Raw genomic sequence first — 21,708 nt, 5'->3', positions numbered from 1 at the left:
CCTCGTTATTTTTGCACATACCTTTAGGGCAGTCTCAAGTTTTTGGTGGTTCACCAAAGATCACTTTTCCTTTTCTTGTGTGTTTTGTATGCACTCTGTAGGCCCTGATTTCTCTCTCTCATATCAGGAAGATATTGATTAATTAAAACTTTTGGTGCTGTTGACATTGATCTGTGCCTTGTTAAACCCTTTTCAGCTAGGCAACTTGAAAAAATTTTCATCATGTGGCAGATTGTTTTTGTCAATCTGCCTTTCTTTGAACAGAGGGAAGGGAAGGGAAGGGAAGGGCCCTCTATTCTATTATACCATACTTACATTCTTCTTTCTAGTTCCAGCCTGCAGGAAATCATAAAGGGACTAGTTAATTAGCTTTGTTTCTCGGTTCAGTGACTTGAAAACCTTTGGTTTGCCAAGCTTCGGTTGTGGGAATTAATTTGATAGGAGACATTTATGGTACAAAATGAATTCTTCTGCAGTAGCTTAAGCAAAATTAAACATAGGTAGGAGTTTGTTCATTCTGTATTCTTTGGCTATAAATTTTAGTTCCTTTTTATAATAGGAAGCATTCATTTAAAACTGTGTGAGTCACCTCAGTTTCCCTGATGCAGAGTAATCCTCATTTAGTTCTTTTAAGAATTTGTATAGGTTCTAAATGGCTAGTTCTAACCTAATCCAGGATAAACTCATACATCATTCACTGAAATCAGGGGGAGCCTCACATATTTATCTGAGGATTGAATGTAATCTTTAGCTTCTTTCCCTTTCTTATATGTTTCTTGTTGGGCTAAATCCACTTAGATGTATTGATATTATTTTTAATCAGTTAAAATATTAAGCGCTAGAAGCATGTGTCCTGGCCTATAGTCTTTTCTTTCTTCCCATATTGCTTCCCATCATATTGCTGTCTCCTTCCTACCCACATGGAGCAAATGGGTGAGGAGGGGACATAGAGGTGTGAGGATTGGGTGATGTTTTGGCTCTCCTCCCCACCAGCCAGGAGATCTGAGAAAGCACGAAAGTGTGTGTGTGTGGGGGGGGGGGAGTTGCACCCTTTCAAAGGCTGCAGTAAATGATTTCCCTCCAACTTTGTGGGCAAGAAAGCAATGAGAATCTGAGTCCCACTTAGTGCCACTCAGGGCTCATCATGGGTCAGTACAGCTGCATGCTGCCTGTTACTCGCTCAATTACAAGCTAGCCCCAGATGGTAAGCTCTTTTGGTGCAAGGATGCAGGCTTAATATATTTTTGTGAAGTGCCATGTTCTGTATGGCACTTTATAACTAATGAACATGAACTTTATGGTGCATGCATACCACTTTTAAGCAAACATATAGAGATTTAGGTAATTGGAGCATTAAAATCCTGAGCTAAAAGGTTCTGATCTGGAATTTCCCAAAGCATGGCATGGCGTCCGTTAATAAGATGGTTTTTGGCCCTTCTGTTGTGGTGTAGTCTTTTTGTGCTCTGCTAAATAGCTGCTGTGTTCTACCACAGAGGTAGCTACCTTTCATCGGTGGCTGAAGTGATTTCTATATACTACTTATCCACCTCACAAGAATATTTAGAGGATGGATTTAGTTAATCTCAGTTTAAAGCACTTTTTGATCCTCAGAGGATAAATACTTTGAACAAACTTCCCCTTGGAGTCTGGCATGAGTAGAAGGACAGTCAGCTTATAGTTAACCTTAAACTTCTGAAATTCAAATGCAGGCAGTCACACACTAGTTCAATACAGAATTCTCTGCTTTGCTGATCTAGTACTGCCTCCAAATGTTTTTATTGATTTAGGCCTCAATCCTGGAAATGAGTGTTCACATGATTGTGGACTTAATAACCTTGAAAACAATATGTTAAAGGGATGCAATTTTTGGCCTTCATTCCAGTTGTCATGATCTTGATGGAACTCCCTGTTTTTAGAATAATGTTAAGAGCATAATAGGGATATAAAAACGAAAAAAGGAAAACAAAAATACAGAAAGGAATTTCTGACTCAAATTTATTTTAGTTCTCTGATGCCTGTTGTTTTTTCTACCTTGCTACCAGTGAATGTCATACTTCTTTCTTTTAAAATATAGCACATTAAAGGGGAGATTTTCTAAGTATCCAACAAATTGATTTTCTAAAGTATCCATATGCCCCATTGATTTTTTTTTCTATAAGGTTTGTGCTCTTATGTACTTTTGAACATCTCTCCCTCAATAAATGTGTGTCCTAAGCACATACCATTAACCAAGGAAAATGTTTAACAAAATATCTGGCTAATCATTAAATTGCAAATTCTAAATTACATTTTGGGGGCCTATTTTAGTTTCCGCAGGAATGAGTATGCCCTTGTATGTTTCAAAGCTAGGGCCCGGTGCTCCCCCAGAGTAGTGCTGTGGGAGAGAATTCAGTCAACAGACACTGGGGGGTAGAGAGGGTACAGATGGAGATCCCCTTAGTAGAGGAGTTCAGATTAACCCTGAGCCTGACTGTACTCCTATCAAAACATAAGACTCCCCCTATTCCCTTTTGATAAAGCCTTTTTCCAGATGTGATTACAATTAAGGCCCAGTCCTGCAAATGTTCTTAATTGTAAGCAGCACAGTCATAAGTATTTGCAGGGTTGGGGCCAACTATGCAACATACTGCTGGGGCCAAGTGTACAAAAACTCCTCAGCCCTTGCCCAAATCACTAGACTGATTTAGAAACTGTCAAGGTTCCTTCCCCACTCTGAACTCTAGGGTACAGATGTGGGGACCTGCATGAAAACCTCCTAAGCTTACTTGTACCAGCTTAGGTTAAAACTTCCCCAAGGTACAAACTATTTTACCCTTTGCCCTTGAACATCCACTGCCATCACCAAACTTTATCTGGGTTCCTGAGCAAACGTAGTTTGGAAACCTCTTTCCCCCCAAAATCCTCCCAACCCTTGCACCCCACTTCCTGGGGAAGGTTTGGTAAAAATCCTCACCAATTTGCATAGGTGACCACAGACCCAAACCCTTGTATCTTAGAACAATGAAAAAAGCATTCAGTTTCCTTACAAGAAGACTTTTAATAGACGTAAAAAAGAATCACCTCTGTAAAATCAGGATGGTAGATACCTTACAGGGTAATTAGATTCAAAACATAGAGTATCCCTCTAGGCAAAACCTTAAGTTACAAAAAAGACACAGACACGAATATTCATTCTATTCAGCACAGCTATTTTCTCAGCCATTTAAAGAAATCATAATCTAACACATACCTAGCTAGATTACTTACTAAATTCTAAGACTCCATTCCTGTTCTGTCCCCGGCAAAAGCATCACACAGACAGACCCAGACCCTTTGTTTCTCTCCCTCCTCCCAGCTTTTGAAAGTATCTTGTCTCCTCATTGGTCATTTTGGTCAGGTGCCAGCGAGGTTACCTTTAGCTTCTTAACCCTTTACAGGTGAGAGGAGTTTTCCTCTGGCCAGGAGGGATTTTAAAGGTGATTACCCTTCCCTTTATATTTACGACAGAAACCATGAGATTTAAAACAAACAAAAAAAATGGCGGGCGGGGGGGAGCTCTTTGTTTGTTTTCTTGTGGCTTGGAGCCTGTAGGGATCAGGCAGGGATTTTTCCCCCCGCCACTGTACTCTGAATTGTCTTTTTGTCTCCTTTCTCTGAAGCATCAGAGATGGCCACAGCTGGAGATGGAATACTGGAAGGGGTGGGCTGCTGTTCTGAGGTGGCACGAAGCATTCTCTTTCCCAGGTGCTTGGCTGGCTGGTTCTTGCTCTCAAGATCAGGGTCTAATTGATCATCAGATGTGGGATCAGGAAGGAATTTTCCCTCGGGTCATATTGGCAGTGACCTTGGGAAGTTTTCACATTCCTCTGAAGCATTGAGTGCATGTCACTTGCTAGGATTGTCTCACTTAATCAATTTCCTGCCACTGCAGGGGTCTTCGGCACTGGTGCACCTCGGTCCCTCCCATTCTCTGCCTGTGGCATATAATAGTCTAGTCTCCTGTGGGCTGTAATAATCTGACCTAATTAAGGCTTTAGTGTGTGGGTGCTGGGTGGCACTGGTGGCCTGTGTTGCACAGGAAATCAGACTAGATGATCTGGTAGACACTTCAGGCCTTAAATTCTATCCCTCTGTTTTCAAACAGCTGCTTCTAGGAGAGCTAGAAACGTCTAGTTAAAATAAATAAATTAAAGCTGGAATTTTCCCTTAATCATGTGATTCCAGGAACTGTGGCTTTAGGAGAATACACCCAAATACAAGACTCAAGATAAAACCATACGTACTGGAAACACCATGCATGCGCTCACACAAAGGGTGTAGCATGAGGTTGTACTAATTACTGAATTTCATTATAAATCACACTCAATACAGTTCTGTAGTATAGAAAATTAGTACTTCATAAGGGAATTGTGCTACTTTTCACTTTTTAAATTTTCTCTACACATAAAACTCTAAGTACTAAATTAAAAAAACAAAACATCCCCTCCCCCACAAAACTAAAAATGAATCTGGCCTTCAGTATAAAAATCAGCATCTTGTTAATGTATCAAGTGCAGCATCTCCTAGGCATGTGTAACCTGTGCCCTGACTCTTTTTATTCTGAAAAAATGCGGTGTTTTCCATCTTAAATTATTAATGAATAACCCCAGCCTTCAGAATCAGTCAAGAAACGCCTTCTTCAGATGCTCAACAGAGAGATTGCCATTAACACTCAGGTGGAAGAGTAGCTTACTGAACTGCAAAAGAGCATAGTTCATAAAAAATGAGAGTTGCCCTTCTATTCCAAATAAACCACAGTACAGGACATGCATATGTGATGTGTCATGCTTTTAGGCTTTGGCCTACGACGTACTTCAGGGGACTAAGCAAGACACTGTCCCAATCAGCAGTTATTCACCGGTCTTGAGGAGAGTCAGGTTCATATTTTTCTATTACATTTCAGGTTTAATACATCCAGAAGAACTTTATTCTATTTAATGTGCTGGTTAGCGTGAGCTACAACATTTGGAATAGAAGAAATCTGTGTTTGGGATTTTGTTCAGCCTACTGGAGATTAGAGGCAGCCTAGAAGTTCACACCTGGATCTGACATAAGTTCATGGGAGTTTGGATGAGGGGTTTTTTGCTGCTACTTTGGGCCATTTTCTGATATCATGTCCACTTTTGATGGCTGAACAAGAAGTATGTTGTTAGTATTACAGGGCTCTGCATGGGTCTCTTAAAATCAGTGGATCCAAAGTGTCCAGTTGCAAATAGGGACCATATAATGAGAGAATATGCAACACATCTGCACTCTCAGCCCACCAAATACATTTGTTTTCTGTCATTTCTATATGTTTGTTCAGGTTTTTATTCCTCATGTATTAAATGTGTAATTGACAAGCATATAATATAAAGATGGATGGCACTCCTGGAGTACACATGGATTGAGTTTGCCCAGGCTATAACTTTCTTTTAAATGCCTCTGTCATATGATTGTTGTTCTTAATTGAATTTGGTAACATAGCAGATGGTTATAGTAAGTGCAGGTAAATCATTACTTTAGCTATATACTTGGTTTTAATGTGGTTTTGGAAAGAGCTGTTCACTATATTTCAAAGGCAGCAATGTCATACTAAAGTTTCAAGTACTGGAGCCTGGCAGAAATGATCTCAAGTTGGTAATTCTGTCATGTTTGAGATAGTCGCTGCAGGGGTGCCTCCCCCCCAGCACTGACTGCAGCTGCTCCTGCAGGCTCAGGAAGCCCCAGGCAGTGTGAGGGTGTGGGAGAGGGGGGCACGCCAGAGTCCAGGGGTGGGCGGGGGTGGTAATCAAGGTGGGAGGGTGGCGGGTGGTACCCACCTGCACCATACAGGCTCCAGGCCAGGTATATGGTGGGGCTGGAGAGATGACCAGAGTGGAGTTGAGAGCTTCCATGGGCCTCAGCAGCAAGTGACAGCAGTGTGAGTGACACACAACACCTGTGTAGTGAGGCTCATTGGACCTTCAGGATGATAGAGTGGTGTACCAGATGCTAGAGTGACACTAGCTGGACCACAAGGGAGTATAGATGGGGCTCATTGAAGCAAGAGCGGCACCTACCGAACAGCTCAGAGTATAGAGTGGGGAACAACATGGAGAAGGTCTAGAGCATTGCTGAAACTTTTCTTTCCTCATGTTGGCTTGGACCAAAGAGAGGGGAAAAACAGAAGCGCTAGAGTGCTGCTCTCTTGTTTTGGAAGGACAAACTGGAGGCCTCCATCTGCTGAGTCCTTTCTGAACCGAGATCCCCACCCTACCCCTCACCTGCTGAATCTTTAACTTTGAGACTAGAATATTGGCAGCATAAGAAGCGTCAGTTCAGACATCATTGTCTTATCAGTTGAAGGCCATGTCTACGCTAGCAAACTTACAGCAGCACAGCTGTACCGGTGCAGCTATGCCGCTGTAAGATCGATCATACAGACATTCTATGCCGATGGGAGAGAGCTCTCCTGTCAACATAATAAAATCATCTCCACAAGTGGCATAGCTCTGTCAGCTGGAGAAACTCTCTCACCAGCATGGCACTGTGCACACTACCACTTATGCCGGTGAAACTTATGTCGCTCAGGAGTGTGGTTTTTTCACACCCCTGAGCGACGTAAGTTTTGCCAACGTAAGTGGCAGTGTAGACATGGCCTAGGAAAGAAGAAACTGCCCTTCTACAGGACCTTATTTCTGAGGATCTCAATGCACTTTGCACACAATGGTTAATGCACTTTTTTGTCAGGAGTATTACATCTATTTGCATATGGTAAACTGAGGAACACAGAGAAAACTATTGTCTAGTGTTGCACAGCAAGCTAATGGTGGCTAGGAATAGAAGTGAAAAGTCCTGCTCTTACACATTCTTAGAAATGGAAGAATTTAATTTTTGAGGACTCCATCACTTCAAAGTATAGGTATATTCTAACTGATTGAAGGACTCTTTTTTTTCCCCTTCTGCAGTGGCAACTGATTTATGTTTCACTTTATAAAGTGCAACTTGAAAAGTTTAGCAGTGGGAAAGCAGTTTCTCCCCTGAGAGTACATAATCTGACAGCGAACAGTTTACCCCAGCTGAAAATCTGCCCTTCGAACTTTGGGAAGCTCGTTGGTTCTACTTGTGACCAACTTGACTGATCTTTGGAGTGTTTTATTGTACTCTGAAAAGGCTTGCTACCTATTTCAGTAAAATGATGAATCAGTGCTCCTGTCAGCCTAGATGGTAAATGATACTTTTAATCAGTGTTCAGGCAGCCTAGATCTGCACATAGGAAATCATATAGAGAAAGAAGAGCCTTCATGGTTATACCAGTTATCTGAGTTTCATGAATAACTGATCTGAATTTTCTACAGTAGATTGACTCTATTTGAAACTAATAGAATTCCAAGCAGCCTGCATATGGTAATTTGGCAGTTAGTGGAGATGGCTAATAATGAGAAACTGCCATTGAGGTGTACTGTTTGTGTATCCTATGCTAATATGCTCAACCTGCTTCCCAGGTTTTATTCCTATAATTCATCATGTGTCAAGATGATAATATCTGTGGTTCTCTTGGAACCAAGCATCTTTTCTTCCTTCCTGACTGACACATTGTGCTCCGCTTCAGCTGAACAGAAAACTTCCCTTTTTGTTTCTACTAAAGTGTTATGTTTTGCTTCATTCTACACTCAGTTTTATTGGGCAATAATGTGATCAGAACAAAATTAGTGTTGAACAGATGTTTGAGTCTCAGTTCGGTTGAGTTACTGTGTATTTAAACTGTGGTTACTGAAACAAGAAGTAAGCATAGCTACTCTGGGTTTGCGTCAGAGGTACTGAGTTACAATTTGGCAAGAAAGGTACAGAAGAGAAGTTAATCCCTGTAATTTAAGGGTTTTTTGTATTTTCATGCTCCTCATGATCTTACCCTATAGTGGAAGCAGACTAATGCTGTTTTGATAGTGCTTTCTCATTCTCCGCACAAGATAAAATCCATATGGCCTGTCTCGGTTAGTTCTCCTAGGGGAAGACAAACATAATTTACTGTTGCTGCTCTAGATACTATTTTATTTCTATATCCCTTTCCGAGGCACTGTGGGTTTTTTTGTATATATACATTTGCTCAAATGCTAAGTCAGAATAAGTCTTACTAATCTTTTTCTGGTCAACTTTCCGCATTGAAGAAAGTGAAGATATGGGCTTCCTGGTCTTTATAACAACCTGTTTTTGGCATTGTGTAAACATGATAGAGACAGAGAAATATTTTCTTATTTAAACTCAAGCATTTTTATGTTAAAGTACCTTGTACCATTGTCAGATATTTGCATATCCATTTAGACTAGCATCTATAGAAAGCTTGAATTCATGTGTCCTGCTCACATTGTTGAAATGTGTCCAGTTTGCTTCCAAATTGGAGACCAAAGTCTGCCCACAATATTCATGATTTCAATGGGATTACTCTCATAAATAAGGCAAGTTGGATTTGGCTTTAGGGCTCAAATGGGCATCTGTCTTGCAATCTGATCTATTTCTGTAAATCCTTATCTCTGCACAGAGACCCACTGAAATCAATATGTTGTATATATATCTCTATCTAGATAATTTTGCTTAACTTTGAGGGCTTGTTCGGCTTCAGTATTGTACACTTCTGCACTTCCTGTTTTCATCAACTATCTTGTTTGTGATGAAAATCAGAAGTACAGAGGTGTAAAATAAAGTTAACTAAACCTTTCCCAACTTTAGTCGTGACTTTGTATTTTGGCCTTTGACATGGTAACGTCCTTTAGTTGTAATGTGCATGTATGAATTCTTGTTTTACTGTAAAGCACCCACAGTCTAAGATGAGTGCTAAAAATAAATCTAACTAAATATTATAACATAAGCACACTTTTTTCTGAAATACCAATTCTGAAGTCATTGTGGCTTTGGGCAGGTGCATGGATCCAACCATGTGGAGCCAGTTGCAGGGCTGGAGCCTTTATATTTCCATGTCTCAGTAATCCATCTGTTAATTGTGGAATTTTACTCCTTTCTCTGACCTCCTTGTCTGTTTTTTTTCTGTATGAACTGAAAATTCTTTGGGGGCAGAGACTTTTTTCTTGTTAGGTACAATAGGGCTCAATCTCTATTCAGGAAAATCAGTGTAATAGCCCTGGGGTCTTTAGGACATTTTATGACAGAATGATATTTACAGAAGAACCAAAAATGACCTTGAAAACCTGTTGTATATATTTAGATGGAATATATGGGCCCAAAGAGCTAAAGGTATTAACATTATTTAATGCTGGTTTAATGATATTTGTGGGTTGATGTATAGAGACTTCAGCCTGCTTAGTACCATGGCAAACACACTATAAAATTCATGCCAAGAGTTAGAAATGTATTGATTGAAACACAGAAAAGGAAAAGAATCATAGTGAGGTCAAGAGCATTGAAATTGATTGTTTTTGCCAAACAAACGTAATCAAAACCTATCAGAGTCCTTTTTTGGAGGATATTAAAGATGGGGGAAACACAGCTTTTGTTTATGTTCTCAGGATGCAGGGTGGCTGATCAGTCATGGATGGATGCTTTAAGTTTGTAGGTCGACTACAACAGCTGTTGCTCTGGACCCTGGTTCATCTCCCAGTCAGGGACATTATCTGTTCGGTTTAGTTAGGTCCCTCTCCTTCACTGGTCCTCTTCAGGCCAAGAAGAACTGGATGGGCCATCTCATCTCACATGGGAGCACTGTGCAGTACAGTTGTTCAGGATCAGGTGAAAATCGGAGAGAGAGATAGGACTAGAGGAAGATGGGGGCGCAGAAAGGAGCATATGAGGGAGAAGAAAACAGTAGAATCTCAACATTTGTCAGTTTGGAGTCCTTGCTGGTGCAGTGATGATAATCAGGCATCCCCACTGCAATATCAAGTTCTGGTATCATACCAACAATCCTTCTGCTAGAGCTGTGGTGAGGGTAAAATTTTTTTCTCTTTTCCCAAAGTCTCTCTTTTTTTTTTAAGGGTCCCGAAAAGACAATGGATGGAATAATCCATTCTCTCGATGTTTTATCCATTAATGAGACCTAATTTCCAACACACCAATTTTGATGAATTGGTTTCTGATCCGCTATGCCACTTGTTTAACAGTCATAATCTTAACATGGTCTTTGTGTGGTATAGTAGACCCTATCTGTTTAAATTTAATTCAATCTTTCTGTCTCCTTCTCACATCTTTTCTGAAACAATTTTATATAACAAGTCATTGTAACAAATCATGAACCGATACTCACTTTTCACCAGTTAAGCTAATAATTAAAGAAGGCCTACAAGGCCTCAATTATTACAACAGCTCACGTTAATATGAAATTACCTGGAATGGTTTTACAAATCAGGATCCTCCAGACAGAAGCAGAATGTTGCCCATATCTCTGGTACCTTTCATTTTACAGGTTAGATATGGAAATAATGAATCTTAATATTCAGACACCCTTAGAGAAGACACCAAAGATAGTTGATGTCATATGCAGAACCATTTTATGCTTCTGATAAGAGACAATACAGTACTTTAAATGATAAAAAATGTGTTGCATACTACCATGCTAAACGTTTCCTAAGTGTTATTTCTCTGTTGTGTGACTGGGTCTAGTGGGGAGCCAGCTGTGATCATTCAATGAGGGTAAACTTCAAAGAATGGGACAGACAATCCCCATAAAGCTGGTGGATATTCCAATTCTTAGATTTACCAAGCCAGCATAAAATAGCTTCTTTATTACCTTACTGGTTACTCAGAAATCCAAACAACACAGTTCCCTTAAAGTGATCCAGCCTCAGGCCTCCATCCAGGTACCCACATGAATATGAGGAAAATGTCTGTAAATCTTATTTTATCATATAAAAGAAAAGGTTCTTCCAATCCCAAAGGATTGGACACATTACCTCCCAGGTTAATGAATGTTTCAGATCTTACCCAAACACACACTACAGCCAATTCTTATTAACTAAACTAAAAGTTATTAAAAAACGAGAGAAAGAGCGGGGTTAAAAGATCGATATACATACAGACATGAGTGCTGTATGTATATTGCTTTGTGGTTGCAAAGAGTTCCTTCAGAATTCAGTTCATAGGTCATAGTCCAAATCTCATGTCCAGGGTGTACCAGCATAACTGGGACCTCAGTCTTGCAACTCAAACTTCCCCTGATGAAGTCTAAGCAGATCTGAGATGACAGAATCAGGACCCAAGTATCTTTTATACAATTTCATGTCTTTTAACAAGTTGGAATTCCTCAGGGAACAAAAGGTAATTAGGATGACTTTGAAGGAGGTCCATCACTGGTACTTAGCTATATGAATTAACATGGTTGCTTGTTCCTCCACCATTCACAGTACATTTCAAAGAGAGATGAATACTGAGATATCTCATGTTTACAATTCATTTACATGATAGGATGTTCTTTTGACCTCTGAATTATCAGAATATAGCATTGACAGGGACTGTTGATTACAACTGTCCACTCTACTCATATATATGTAAATACACAAAAACACAAACATTGTCTCCCCACATGTCTTCTGTGGGTTATTTATTTTGCAGGATGTTTAACCCTTTCTAGCCATGCGTCACAGTAGATGTTTGTACATGAAAAACATTCTTAGAACATTTGTTGCCTTTCTTTTTATATAATAACACAATCTTCCTTTGAGGAAGCATGCTATGCATTTAACTCAAAAGGTGTTTGAATTTGGGACTGTTGCCAACTGTGTCCAATATCTATTCATGGGACACCATCATAGGGCCTAATCACATCAGCCACACTATCAGAGGCTCGTTCACCTGCACATCTACCAATGTGATATATGCCATCATGTGCCAGCAATGCCCCTCTGCTGTACATTGGGCAAACTGGACAGTCTCTACGTAAAAGAATAAATGGACACAAATCAGACGTCAAGAATTATAACATTCAAAAACCAGTCAGAGAACACTTCAACCTCCCTGGTCACTCAATTTCAGACCTAAAAGTGGCAATTCTTCAACAAAAAAACTTCAAAAACAGACTCCAACGAGAGACTGCTGAATTGGAATTAATTTGCAAACTGGATACAATTAACTTAAGCTTGAATAGAGACTGAGAGTGGATGGGTCATTACACAAAATAAAACTATTTCCCCTTGTTTGTTCTGCCTCCCACCCCCCACTGTTCCTCAGACATTCTTGTCAACTACTGGAAATGGCCCACCTTGATTATCACTACAAAAGGTTTCCCGCCTCTCCCCCCCCCCGCCCACTCTCCTGCTGGTAATAGCTCACCTTAAGTGATCACTGTTGTATGTATGTATGTATGGTAACACCCATTGTTTCATGTTCTCTATGTATATAAATCTCCCCACTGTATTTTCCACTGAATGCATCTGATGAGGTGAGCTGTGGCTCACGAAAGCTTATGCTCAAAAAAATTTGTTAGTCTCTAAGGTGTCACAAGTACTCCTTTTCTTTTTGAGTTTTGTTTGTAAGTCTGTACAGGTAAGTTTAGCAGAAGTTTCTCTACACAAATGACAGTTTGTTCATAATCCCAATGCCAGAATGTAAATTACCCAAACATATTCCAGGTTTATATATTTTTTTTGCTTTCTAGTTGCACTGTTTTTATTTTGAGGTGATTATTTATTTTGTTTTTGACTGAGTTATTACTGAATGCTTGAAGCTTAATTTCTTGTCCACAATTCTTTAGTCTGCTTGCTAGCAGGCCTGCTAAGGCTTTCGCTTTCATTAAAGAGTAACATGAGTGATGAGAGGTTTTAACAGTGTGTTGGTCAAACCTGTTGAGCTACAATAATAATATTAGGCACATGTAAAAAATGTTACAGCTTCAAGATGCTTTACAGTCATTAATCTGCACAGCACCCCTGTGAACATGGTCATTAAGTGGTAGTGTTCCCATTAGAAGGCGAAATTGAGATAAGGATGTTGTGAGTTGCTCAAGGGGGTGAGTTGCTCAAGTTCTCAGTGGCCTCACATACCTCAATAATGTAACCCTAGAATCTGCATTGCATTAATCTTTATACAGATAACCTTATCTATGGCAAAATGGGAAAGGTTTTAAAGCCACTCAGTTACTAGGGGCAGAGTTTTAAAAACTTAGATAGGGACTGTATGCGGGAAACTTTTCCCTTGGCATCTCTCTTTTTTCAATGCCCTGAGTGCCGGTGTTTTATACAGTTAGTCTCAGGGTTTTAATACGCTTCCTACTGGGAATTTTGTAGTATAACAAGGGGCAGGAGACTAGATAATCTTACTTAAAATAAAAAAGATGTTTGAGTTTGGGACTGGTTCATGTTATATGAAGACGTGCGTTTGTCCAAGGTGCAAGGTTCATGATGACTACTCGTTTTATCGTTATGAGAGATACCACATCAAGTTGTAGTTTCTAAGCTTTGGTACATTTTCAGTGTAATACATCTGTCTGCTTTCATTGGTTTAAGGTTTTGTCAGTTGATATGGGGTGGATTTATTTGTAAATGTAGAGTAGACTCCACCTTGACCAGGTGCTTATCTCTTTTAATAAACTCAGTTGTTGTGGTTTTGTTTTTAAATTATTCTCTGGCTTTTAAACATTGTAATTCCAAAGAAAATTACTAATCTCTGAATGACAAATAGCATTTACCATTTGGAAAAGAATAGCCAAATAAGTCCAAGGACACATCAACTTTGCACTCTTAGTTGATGAAGCAAGGTCATTGAAACAGTAGCAACTCCCGTTGACTATTTTGTACATAAATTGTGATCTTAAAGTACTGATGTTCTTCCAGAAATGTATGTGTATAGAAATTGAAAAACTGATGGATAGTGCTCTAAGATTGTGATGGATCTTGACATACTGAAAGTTTATGCTTAATCTTACGTTGGGGCATCAACAATATCAGAAGTATATAACAGAGTGAAAACTGTTATGAAGCTGTCTAGTAAATGCAATGAATGGCACACAAAAGAACCTGGTGATATTGAACACCTACAAAGTCATTTACTTGAGACTTGCTTTCCTTTTTACTGCGAAAGTTCTGAATACTTTTCCAAGGCCAAATGTCATTGAAAGAAAACTAGTACCCAGTTCTGCTGAATGTACTTCTGGAAATGGCTGCTGTGTGTGAACGGAATGACATGATTGTGGAAACAAATCGGTGTCTGTTCCATTTGAGAAAATGTAGTGATCAGTGTGTGTTTTAGTAGTCAGCAGTGACCATTAGTAAGTAAGTTAAAGATATCCTACAGAAGAACTTTAAGATATAGGGATGTCAGGAAATCATCAAGCAAAATGCATTAAGTGATGTTTCAACAGCATAAGCCTGTGTAATAGACTATGTTGTGAGTTCCTATGTTGTTTCATTCAGCTAGATAAAATGTGACTACATGCTTATGGGTTGTAGAGGAAGCTCTTATGGATGTAGTCATGGTGAGACTGTGAGTTTAAATTCTTCATCATCATTATGTATATTTAATTGTGCTTTACAAACATAAAGAAATACACATCCTCCAGAGTGGCTTACAATCCATACAATATAGACAACGAAGACAAGACAAAACCCAGTGTAATAGTGGACAAAGTGGAGAGAGTACTGGTGAGCAGGCTAAGGTAGCAAGGGTACCTGGAAGGAGTTGCATGGGAGTAATCTGAATGATAGTGCAGTCTTCGTGCAGGGAGTAAGAAACTTGTCCAGTCAGAGGAGACAGCATAAAAGAAGGAGCAAAACTGAGAATGAAAGTAGTCAAAGGAAAGGGGATTGTGAGGAGTGTGGACAATGGAAAGACTACGATGAAATGAGAATAAAGATATTCAAATATTGGGTTAGGTTTCTGGTGAAATTAAGTTAGTGAAGGAATGCAAGGTGGGGAGGTGATGCAGTTGCAATAATTTAAGGAGAGCTATGAGAGAAGATGGTGTTATTGGTGGTATTGGATAGAGAAGAAGTAGTGAGATGCAGGCAGCTCAGAAAGGTGAAGAATCTTGTAATCAGAGCAGGAATTGATCAACACTCGTGATTTGATGGAGAATGAGAAAAATGAGGATTAGGGGGATATTGAGGAGGATGAAGCAGGACATAAGTCCTGACATGATGTGAAAAGGAATGAAAAGTCAAAGAAGATACAGAAGTTGTGAAACTGAGCAATGGGGAGTTGTGGAGGGTGCAAAGAAAAGGTGCTGCATGAGGACTAAGAAGAAAAATAGATTTTGTTTTGGTAAGAATGAGTTTGAGATTGCAGCAGAGCATCCAGGAGGAGATGTTGGAGACATTTGGAGATGTGCAAATTGGTAAAGGGAGAGTGGTTGGGGAAAGAGAGGGAACTGAGAATCCACTGTATAGGGGTTGTACCAATCATTTTGTGAATGGATGAGGTTTCCAGAGAGAAGAGGTGGGCTGCATAGGGTTGCAGAAACAGAGAGAAGCAGCATGTGAGGAAGAAAGAATGATCAACTGAATAAAAGGCCTTAACTTTCTCCCATTTGACATAGCAAGGAGGAAGTCACATGAGCAGCATACAGTTTGTTGTTAATGACCCTGCAGCAGCAAACTATTTGATTGTTGACTAACAGGTGGAACTTCTGTGAACCCTGCTAACTTTGCAATGAGGTCAAAGTGATCTCTTCCATAATTGGAATGTGATGAAAAGGCTTGTTGCTGTGTGTACTGTAGCCTTCTGTTGAATGCACAAGTATCCGTTTTCTTTAACTTGGCAGAGGCAGTGGAGTTGATGATTGCAGTTACCAGGTAGAGGCATTTGTGGTGTTGAAGCCTGTGAGAGCCCTACACTTGGTGCCATGTATATATATATTTTTAAGAACCATACAGCGGGTATTTCCTTGGGGTTTTTTTATTCTCCTCCACACCTATATCTTTATATAACAGCTTGTCTTGTGGTTTTACAGGCATGAAATGCCTTAACATATGTCATTTATTCTTTCCTTCAAGGGGGTTAACAAATTGCCTCTTTGTTTCCTAAAGGAAATATTGGGGGGGAAGGATGTGGAATGTTACAAGCTGAGATTAAAAAGAAATGCCTGGAATCTTGGATAGGAACCACATAAAAATGCACTCAGTCTCTCTTTGAAAATGAGGATTGATCTGACAGTTTTCTGGCAAGCTCTCTATGGTGCTTGGAAAAAGCAGAATCATATTTGAAAACTGATTGTTGTCCTTGATAAAATTACCAAAGAATTTAGTAGACTATTTTCTATATGTTTGTGGATAGAGGCAAAGACACTTTACTTAACAAAACAAAAAAAATGATGAAAAGAGATTAGCACATTTCTTGCCAACTGTAAAGTAGTTCTGAAGATTAATGAAGGACTGCAGCCAAAGATAAAGGATGACTGAAGGAATATTTTTGACCCCATTGATTTGATTGCAGAAATCATGAAGGACTTTTAAATTTTCATTCCCAAAAGTATGTAAAAATATCTGATACTGCCAGCTAGAACTGTGAAATTCAAAAAGATTACGCAGCAAAATGAACATTCTTAAAGAACAAATGTGCCCTATGATCACTTCTGTAACATGAATTTGGCAGTCTTGTAGGGTATAAAGAATGTGGTGCAAAGACAACTACTAAGACCATGCAGTCAAAAGAAACAGAATCAGTGTAGATGAAAATTGGGACCTAGTTGGTGTAGGGGACTAGTTCTCTGATTGGTAATAGGTAATTGCTAATAAAAGCAGATAGAAGTACTCCTCACTCCAGATAGGTTTCAGAGTAACAGCCGTGTTAGTCTGTATTCGCAAAAAGAAAAGGAGTACTTGTGGCACCAGATAATCAGTTTGACGTTTTTCAGCTATCATAAAACTGAACATTAATTTTTAGCAAAACTCCGCTCATGCTTTAGCCAAAACACGGCCCTCTGGAAAATAAAACTAAACATAATAAGAAGCTTTGATTTATGTCAATATTAATAGAAGGATGAAGGCAAATCATAAGGGTAACAGTCTCAAGATATCTATATCACTTTATAAAATTCCAAGAGCATGTTTTTGATATCACCTTTTTCGTATGCCTTTTTATCCACAATACTAGCATGATCAAATCCTTATATTTTATCATCCCAGTGATACAGTATTTTAATTTATCAGTCAAAAAAAAGATAAGCAGAGCATCTCTGGGTGATTATAAACATGCCTCATCTAATATAATAAAGCACAAGACTAGGAGATTTTTGCCATTACAGAAATGCAATAAATGTACCAGTGTGCTATTATGAATTTATCTGCACAAAACATTTCTGAGTACTTTGAATCCTGGGTACTTTGAAGCTTGGGCACAATATCATTCTCATTGAGTTAGAAATGTAGCATTATCTTCTAAAAACACAGCTAATTTCTGATAAGTAAATAATTCATCCAACATTAGCAGGTTACTTTAATTTAGTCCCCTTCATAAATAGCAAAACTCCCCTTAAAGCACCCAAACTAACCACCTTTTGAGGAAAGAAGCTAGGTCAATTACATATCCTCATGGAGTGAGATAGCTTGGGCTAAATGTCAAACGCTTGACAACATTTATCCACGTCTAAGCCATTGTGTATAATTACGCCCTCTGACCTGTTTGTTCCTCCTTCTCTCATGCTCACCTCAGAGTAAGAGGTGGCTTTCTTTGGCCTGTTTGCTTGTTAGAATGTCAAGTTATATCAGTTCTAAGGCACTGTTGGTAATGTCCCTTAAGTGACGGTTAGGGCGAATAGCAAGTGTGAAAAATCGGGACAGAGGGTGGCGGGGGGGTAGTAGGCACCTATATAAGACAAAGCCCCAAATACTGGGACTGTCCCTATAAAATCAGGACATCTGGTCACCCTAGTGATGGTTTCCAGTCAGTTGTTCTACCACATATCTCTTGACCAAAACTAAACATGTTCTGGCCAAGCATTTGGGAAAAATCCCCCAATAATAACTAGGGCTTCAAATATATGAGTGTTGTCAAGCTGTGAAACTTAGCGTTGACTCTTGACTTTCCTCTCTTGTGCTGCAACCATAAGAAGGGCTGGACCTAAAATTACTTACAGTAACTTACACCTCAGATGCACAGAGTGGTGAGCTAATCACATTTATAGACTGTAGGCACCTGAAAAGTATAGGGTTTTCTCTTGTGAAACAGCCTGATAATGCTCCTGTTTTTTATAAACTGTATGAATATCTTTATTTGATAAATTAAGGTGCATTTCTTAGAGTGTAAGCTCTATGGGACAGGGACTTTCTGTGATTGTGCAGCATCCCGTACCAGAAGGACCCAATCCTGACTGAGGCCTTTCAGCACTGCTATAATATAAATGAATACTATTTAATAATAATAATGGGTTTGTAATTATACACAATATTGAATATTTTATGGATGTCTGACCAAAATCTTTGGGTCTGTGACACTCCGTGAACATATGTGCATGCACTAACATACTATATTAGCTCACATGGTCTTGTGCTTGCATTTCATTGAAATTACCTCCATGATGGTGTGTGCATTTTGGAAGTTATCTGACCAAGAGTCATTCATCTGTGCTACTCTGATATACTAGTTCTTGTTTTCCTTTGATATGCCATGACTTGTCTAGTTTTGCTCTATTCAGAACCACCTAGAGAATTTGTCCATTACATTTTCATTTTTTTAGTCTTAGCAATTCATTTTCAGCAGCAAAACAGAAGTTGGAGATATGTTTATGAATATCTGATATTTGAAGGTTATAGTGTGTTGTTCAAATGTTGGCTTTCTAAACCTTGAGGCTTTAGGAAAAAAGACTATACTTTGACATTAGGGCTTTCTGCCATAGTTTGATAGATCTCTAAACTTTAATTCCACATTAATGGTCGTGAATCACAGCTCTAGGAATTATTTTAAAAATATATATATTATACACACACACACACACACACTCTGTACACAGGAAGAAAGCAGTTGGTTTCTAACCTAATTCATGCAATACAGACCACAACAGTCTTCACACTTACAAACCTAGTGCACACTCACCACAGCCAGTTCACATGTGTGCAAATCAGTAGTCATCTTACATCAAACCCCATCTAAAGCCAAATAAAATCCTTGCATCTGTTGGATCACAGAAACCCCCTTGGGAACTGCCAGCTGATGTGCTGAGACTACTTCTAATCCATTTTCCCTGCCAGCTTGGGACTCCAGAACCCTGCCTGGTTTGAGCCAGACATGCTTGCCTGGTACAAACCCAGACCCAGGTCTGAACAACGTCCCACAAAAGCTGAGGGCTTAACTGAAAACAGCTTAAGAAGTGTTCCTGTCTCCACCACCAGATGTCCAGTTCCCAATGGGGTCCAAACCCCAAATAAATCCGTTTTACCCTTTGTAAAGCTTATACAGGTTAAACTCATAAATTTTCGCCCTCTATAACACTGATAGAGAGAATCATAGAATCATAGAATACCAGGGTTGGAAGGGACCTCAGGAGGTCATCTAGTCCAACCCCCTGCTCAAAGCAGGACCAATCCCCAATTAAATCATCCCAGCCAGGGCTTTGTCAAGCCTGACCTTAAAAACTTTCCCCTTTTTGTTTTGATTTGGGATTTTTTTTGGTTAGTGTCATGTTTTTGGGGGGGAGGGTGGGGGAGGGTTCTGGGGTTGTAAATCTATATTATTGCATTCAGGATTTACCAAAGCTTGGATCACAGGTGAAAACATATCTACATCTTTACAAAAAATAAAATTGATACCTGAGATTGTTGCATAATTCTGAGGCCAATATGCATTCTTTTAATGAAAGTAAATTAAACCAAGTGAAATATTTTATAGTAAAGCATAAGGTTTTGTTTGGTTGACTTATGAACCTGATAGCAATGTTCACATTAGAAATACCTACATACATTAGAAGAGTGGTTCTCAAACAGGGATATGCAGAAGTCTTCCAGGAGGGACATCAACTCATCTAGCTATTTGCCTCGTTTTATAACAGGCTACATAAAAACTTTTGAAGTCAGTATAAACTAAAATTTCATACAGACAATGACTTCTGTATACTATACACTGAAATGTAAGTAAAATATTCCAATCGATGTATTTTATAATTATATGGTGAAAATGAGAAAGTGAGCAATTTTCACTTAACTAAACTTGATTAATCTGCACAACCAGAGGACGTCTCTTCAGGGTATTATCTCCATTTAACAGATGAGGAAGAGAGGTTAAGTGGGCTTGCACAAGGAGAGAAAATCCATGTCCTAGTCCACTACTTCAACTAGTAACATCCATTTTATTGAATAATTTCTTGCCTGGCACATCCCATTCTTGGTACTTTTGCATTTTGTACAATTTAATTTGTTTTGAGATTCAAATTAAATTGAGGAAATGAATTGGCATGTTAATGTTTTTTTTGTAATTCATGTGTCCATTGTAAGGATCTTCTGTCATGTTTTTGCCCTAGGTTAGTGTTGTAAACAAGATGCTGTATTTCAGTGGGTTTATCAGTGAATTATTTTTCCAATAAGAACAATTAATTTCTCATCTGGCAGTCAATATTATTGCATAGTGTATTTGAGCTTGTAAGGCAGTGAATAATTAATAATCCTTCTGCCATTTGTGGGAAGAGCTTCTAGAGATGCATTCCCATGGAATTGTACAGCTTGGAAATTTAAATATTTGTGTCAAGTCCACAAAGTAGAATCGTAATAAGCAAACTCAAATGATGTATCTCAGCAACCCGTCTTTCAGGTCTGCCATGTCCAGAACTACCATTGATTTCAACTGGGCTTTCTGGCCTTAATCCTGCACGAGTCAAGTCAATGTCAGTTTTCCCAGTGACTTTAATGGGAGGCAAATCAAGTGTTTGTGTGTGGAAGGCTTGCAGGACCAGGACTTCTATTTCGAAAAGCTGTATTCCCACAAAGTAATGGGACATAAGTGTATATATTCAAGAGTAAAATATGTGGTTTATTGCCTAATTACCTTCAATGCACTGCTAATGGATTTTCTGTTACATGCTTTCTTAGGTCAATGGAACAGAAATCGAATATGAATTTGAAGAAATTACATTGGAGAGGGTAAGTATGAATTGTTTTTTGTATTATAGAAACCAGTGAAAATTTGATTTTCTGTAGCACAAATTAAATTATGATGAAATAATATCATGAAAGGTCAAATTCTAAATTCCTTAGTCAGATAACATTTTCCATTTTAAGTGAGGACTTCAGGATTTGTCCAATAGATTGTAAATATAAGAACTTCAGCAGTGTCAGCCTTTCACATGTTTGCATGTCAGGATCCAGAACACTTTTCCTATTCATAACTATTACATGGTGTTGAGGTCTGAGTACTAGGAAAAGACCATCAGGTGATGGAACATCTGGGTGCAGAGATTATTTTCTTTGTACTTTGCAAGCTGGAAGTATGGAAAGCTTTCCTCACTTTTAGCCTCCTTGACTGACTTGTGTGTTCATGAGGAAAGAAGAAATTTAGCACAGATAAGCGCTTTATAGAGAGATAATTAACAGCCTTTCAAATGTTAATGTTGTAGTAACTGTGTAAAAACAAAAACAACAAGGAGTCCAGTGGCACCTTGAAGACTAACAGATTTATTTGGGTTTAAGATCTGAAGAAGTGGATTTTTTTGCCCACAAAAGCTTATGCCCAAATAAATCTGTTAGTCTTTAAGGTGCCACCGGACTCCTCCCTTGTTTTTGTGGATACAGAGTAACACAGCTACCCCTCTGATACTGTGTAAAAGCAGGGTCCTGTATGTATAAATGTGTATGTGTAAAAGCATGG

The 21,708-nt window shown here is 39.0% G+C and overlaps 1 protein-coding gene across 12 annotated transcripts in view; it reads left to right on the top strand.

The window, feature by feature from the left end:
- Positions 1 to 21,708, top strand: part of DLG2 (discs large MAGUK scaffold protein 2) — a gene marked incomplete at its 5' end in the record, with an annotated part of 1,505,837 nt that overhangs the window by 966,180 nt on the left and 517,949 nt on the right. For all 12 annotated transcript variants that reach the window (XM_084617703.1, XM_084617709.1, XM_084617707.1 and 9 more), the window contains one exon: positions 20,934 to 20,984. In XM_084617703.1, the coding sequence (XP_084473829.1) occupies positions 20,934 to 20,984 (51 nt within the window). The remainder of the gene's footprint in view (positions 1 to 20,933; positions 20,985 to 21,708) is intronic.

The sequence above is a fragment of the Lepidochelys olivacea genome (genome assembly GCF_965140295.1).
Source record: "Lepidochelys olivacea isolate rLepOli2 genome assembly, chromosome: 1".
In the NCBI taxonomy this organism is placed as follows: domain Eukaryota; kingdom Metazoa; phylum Chordata; order Testudines; family Cheloniidae; genus Lepidochelys; species Lepidochelys olivacea.
Note: the sequence above shows the minus strand (reverse complement) of the source record. Positions and strands in the feature narration are given on the sequence as shown.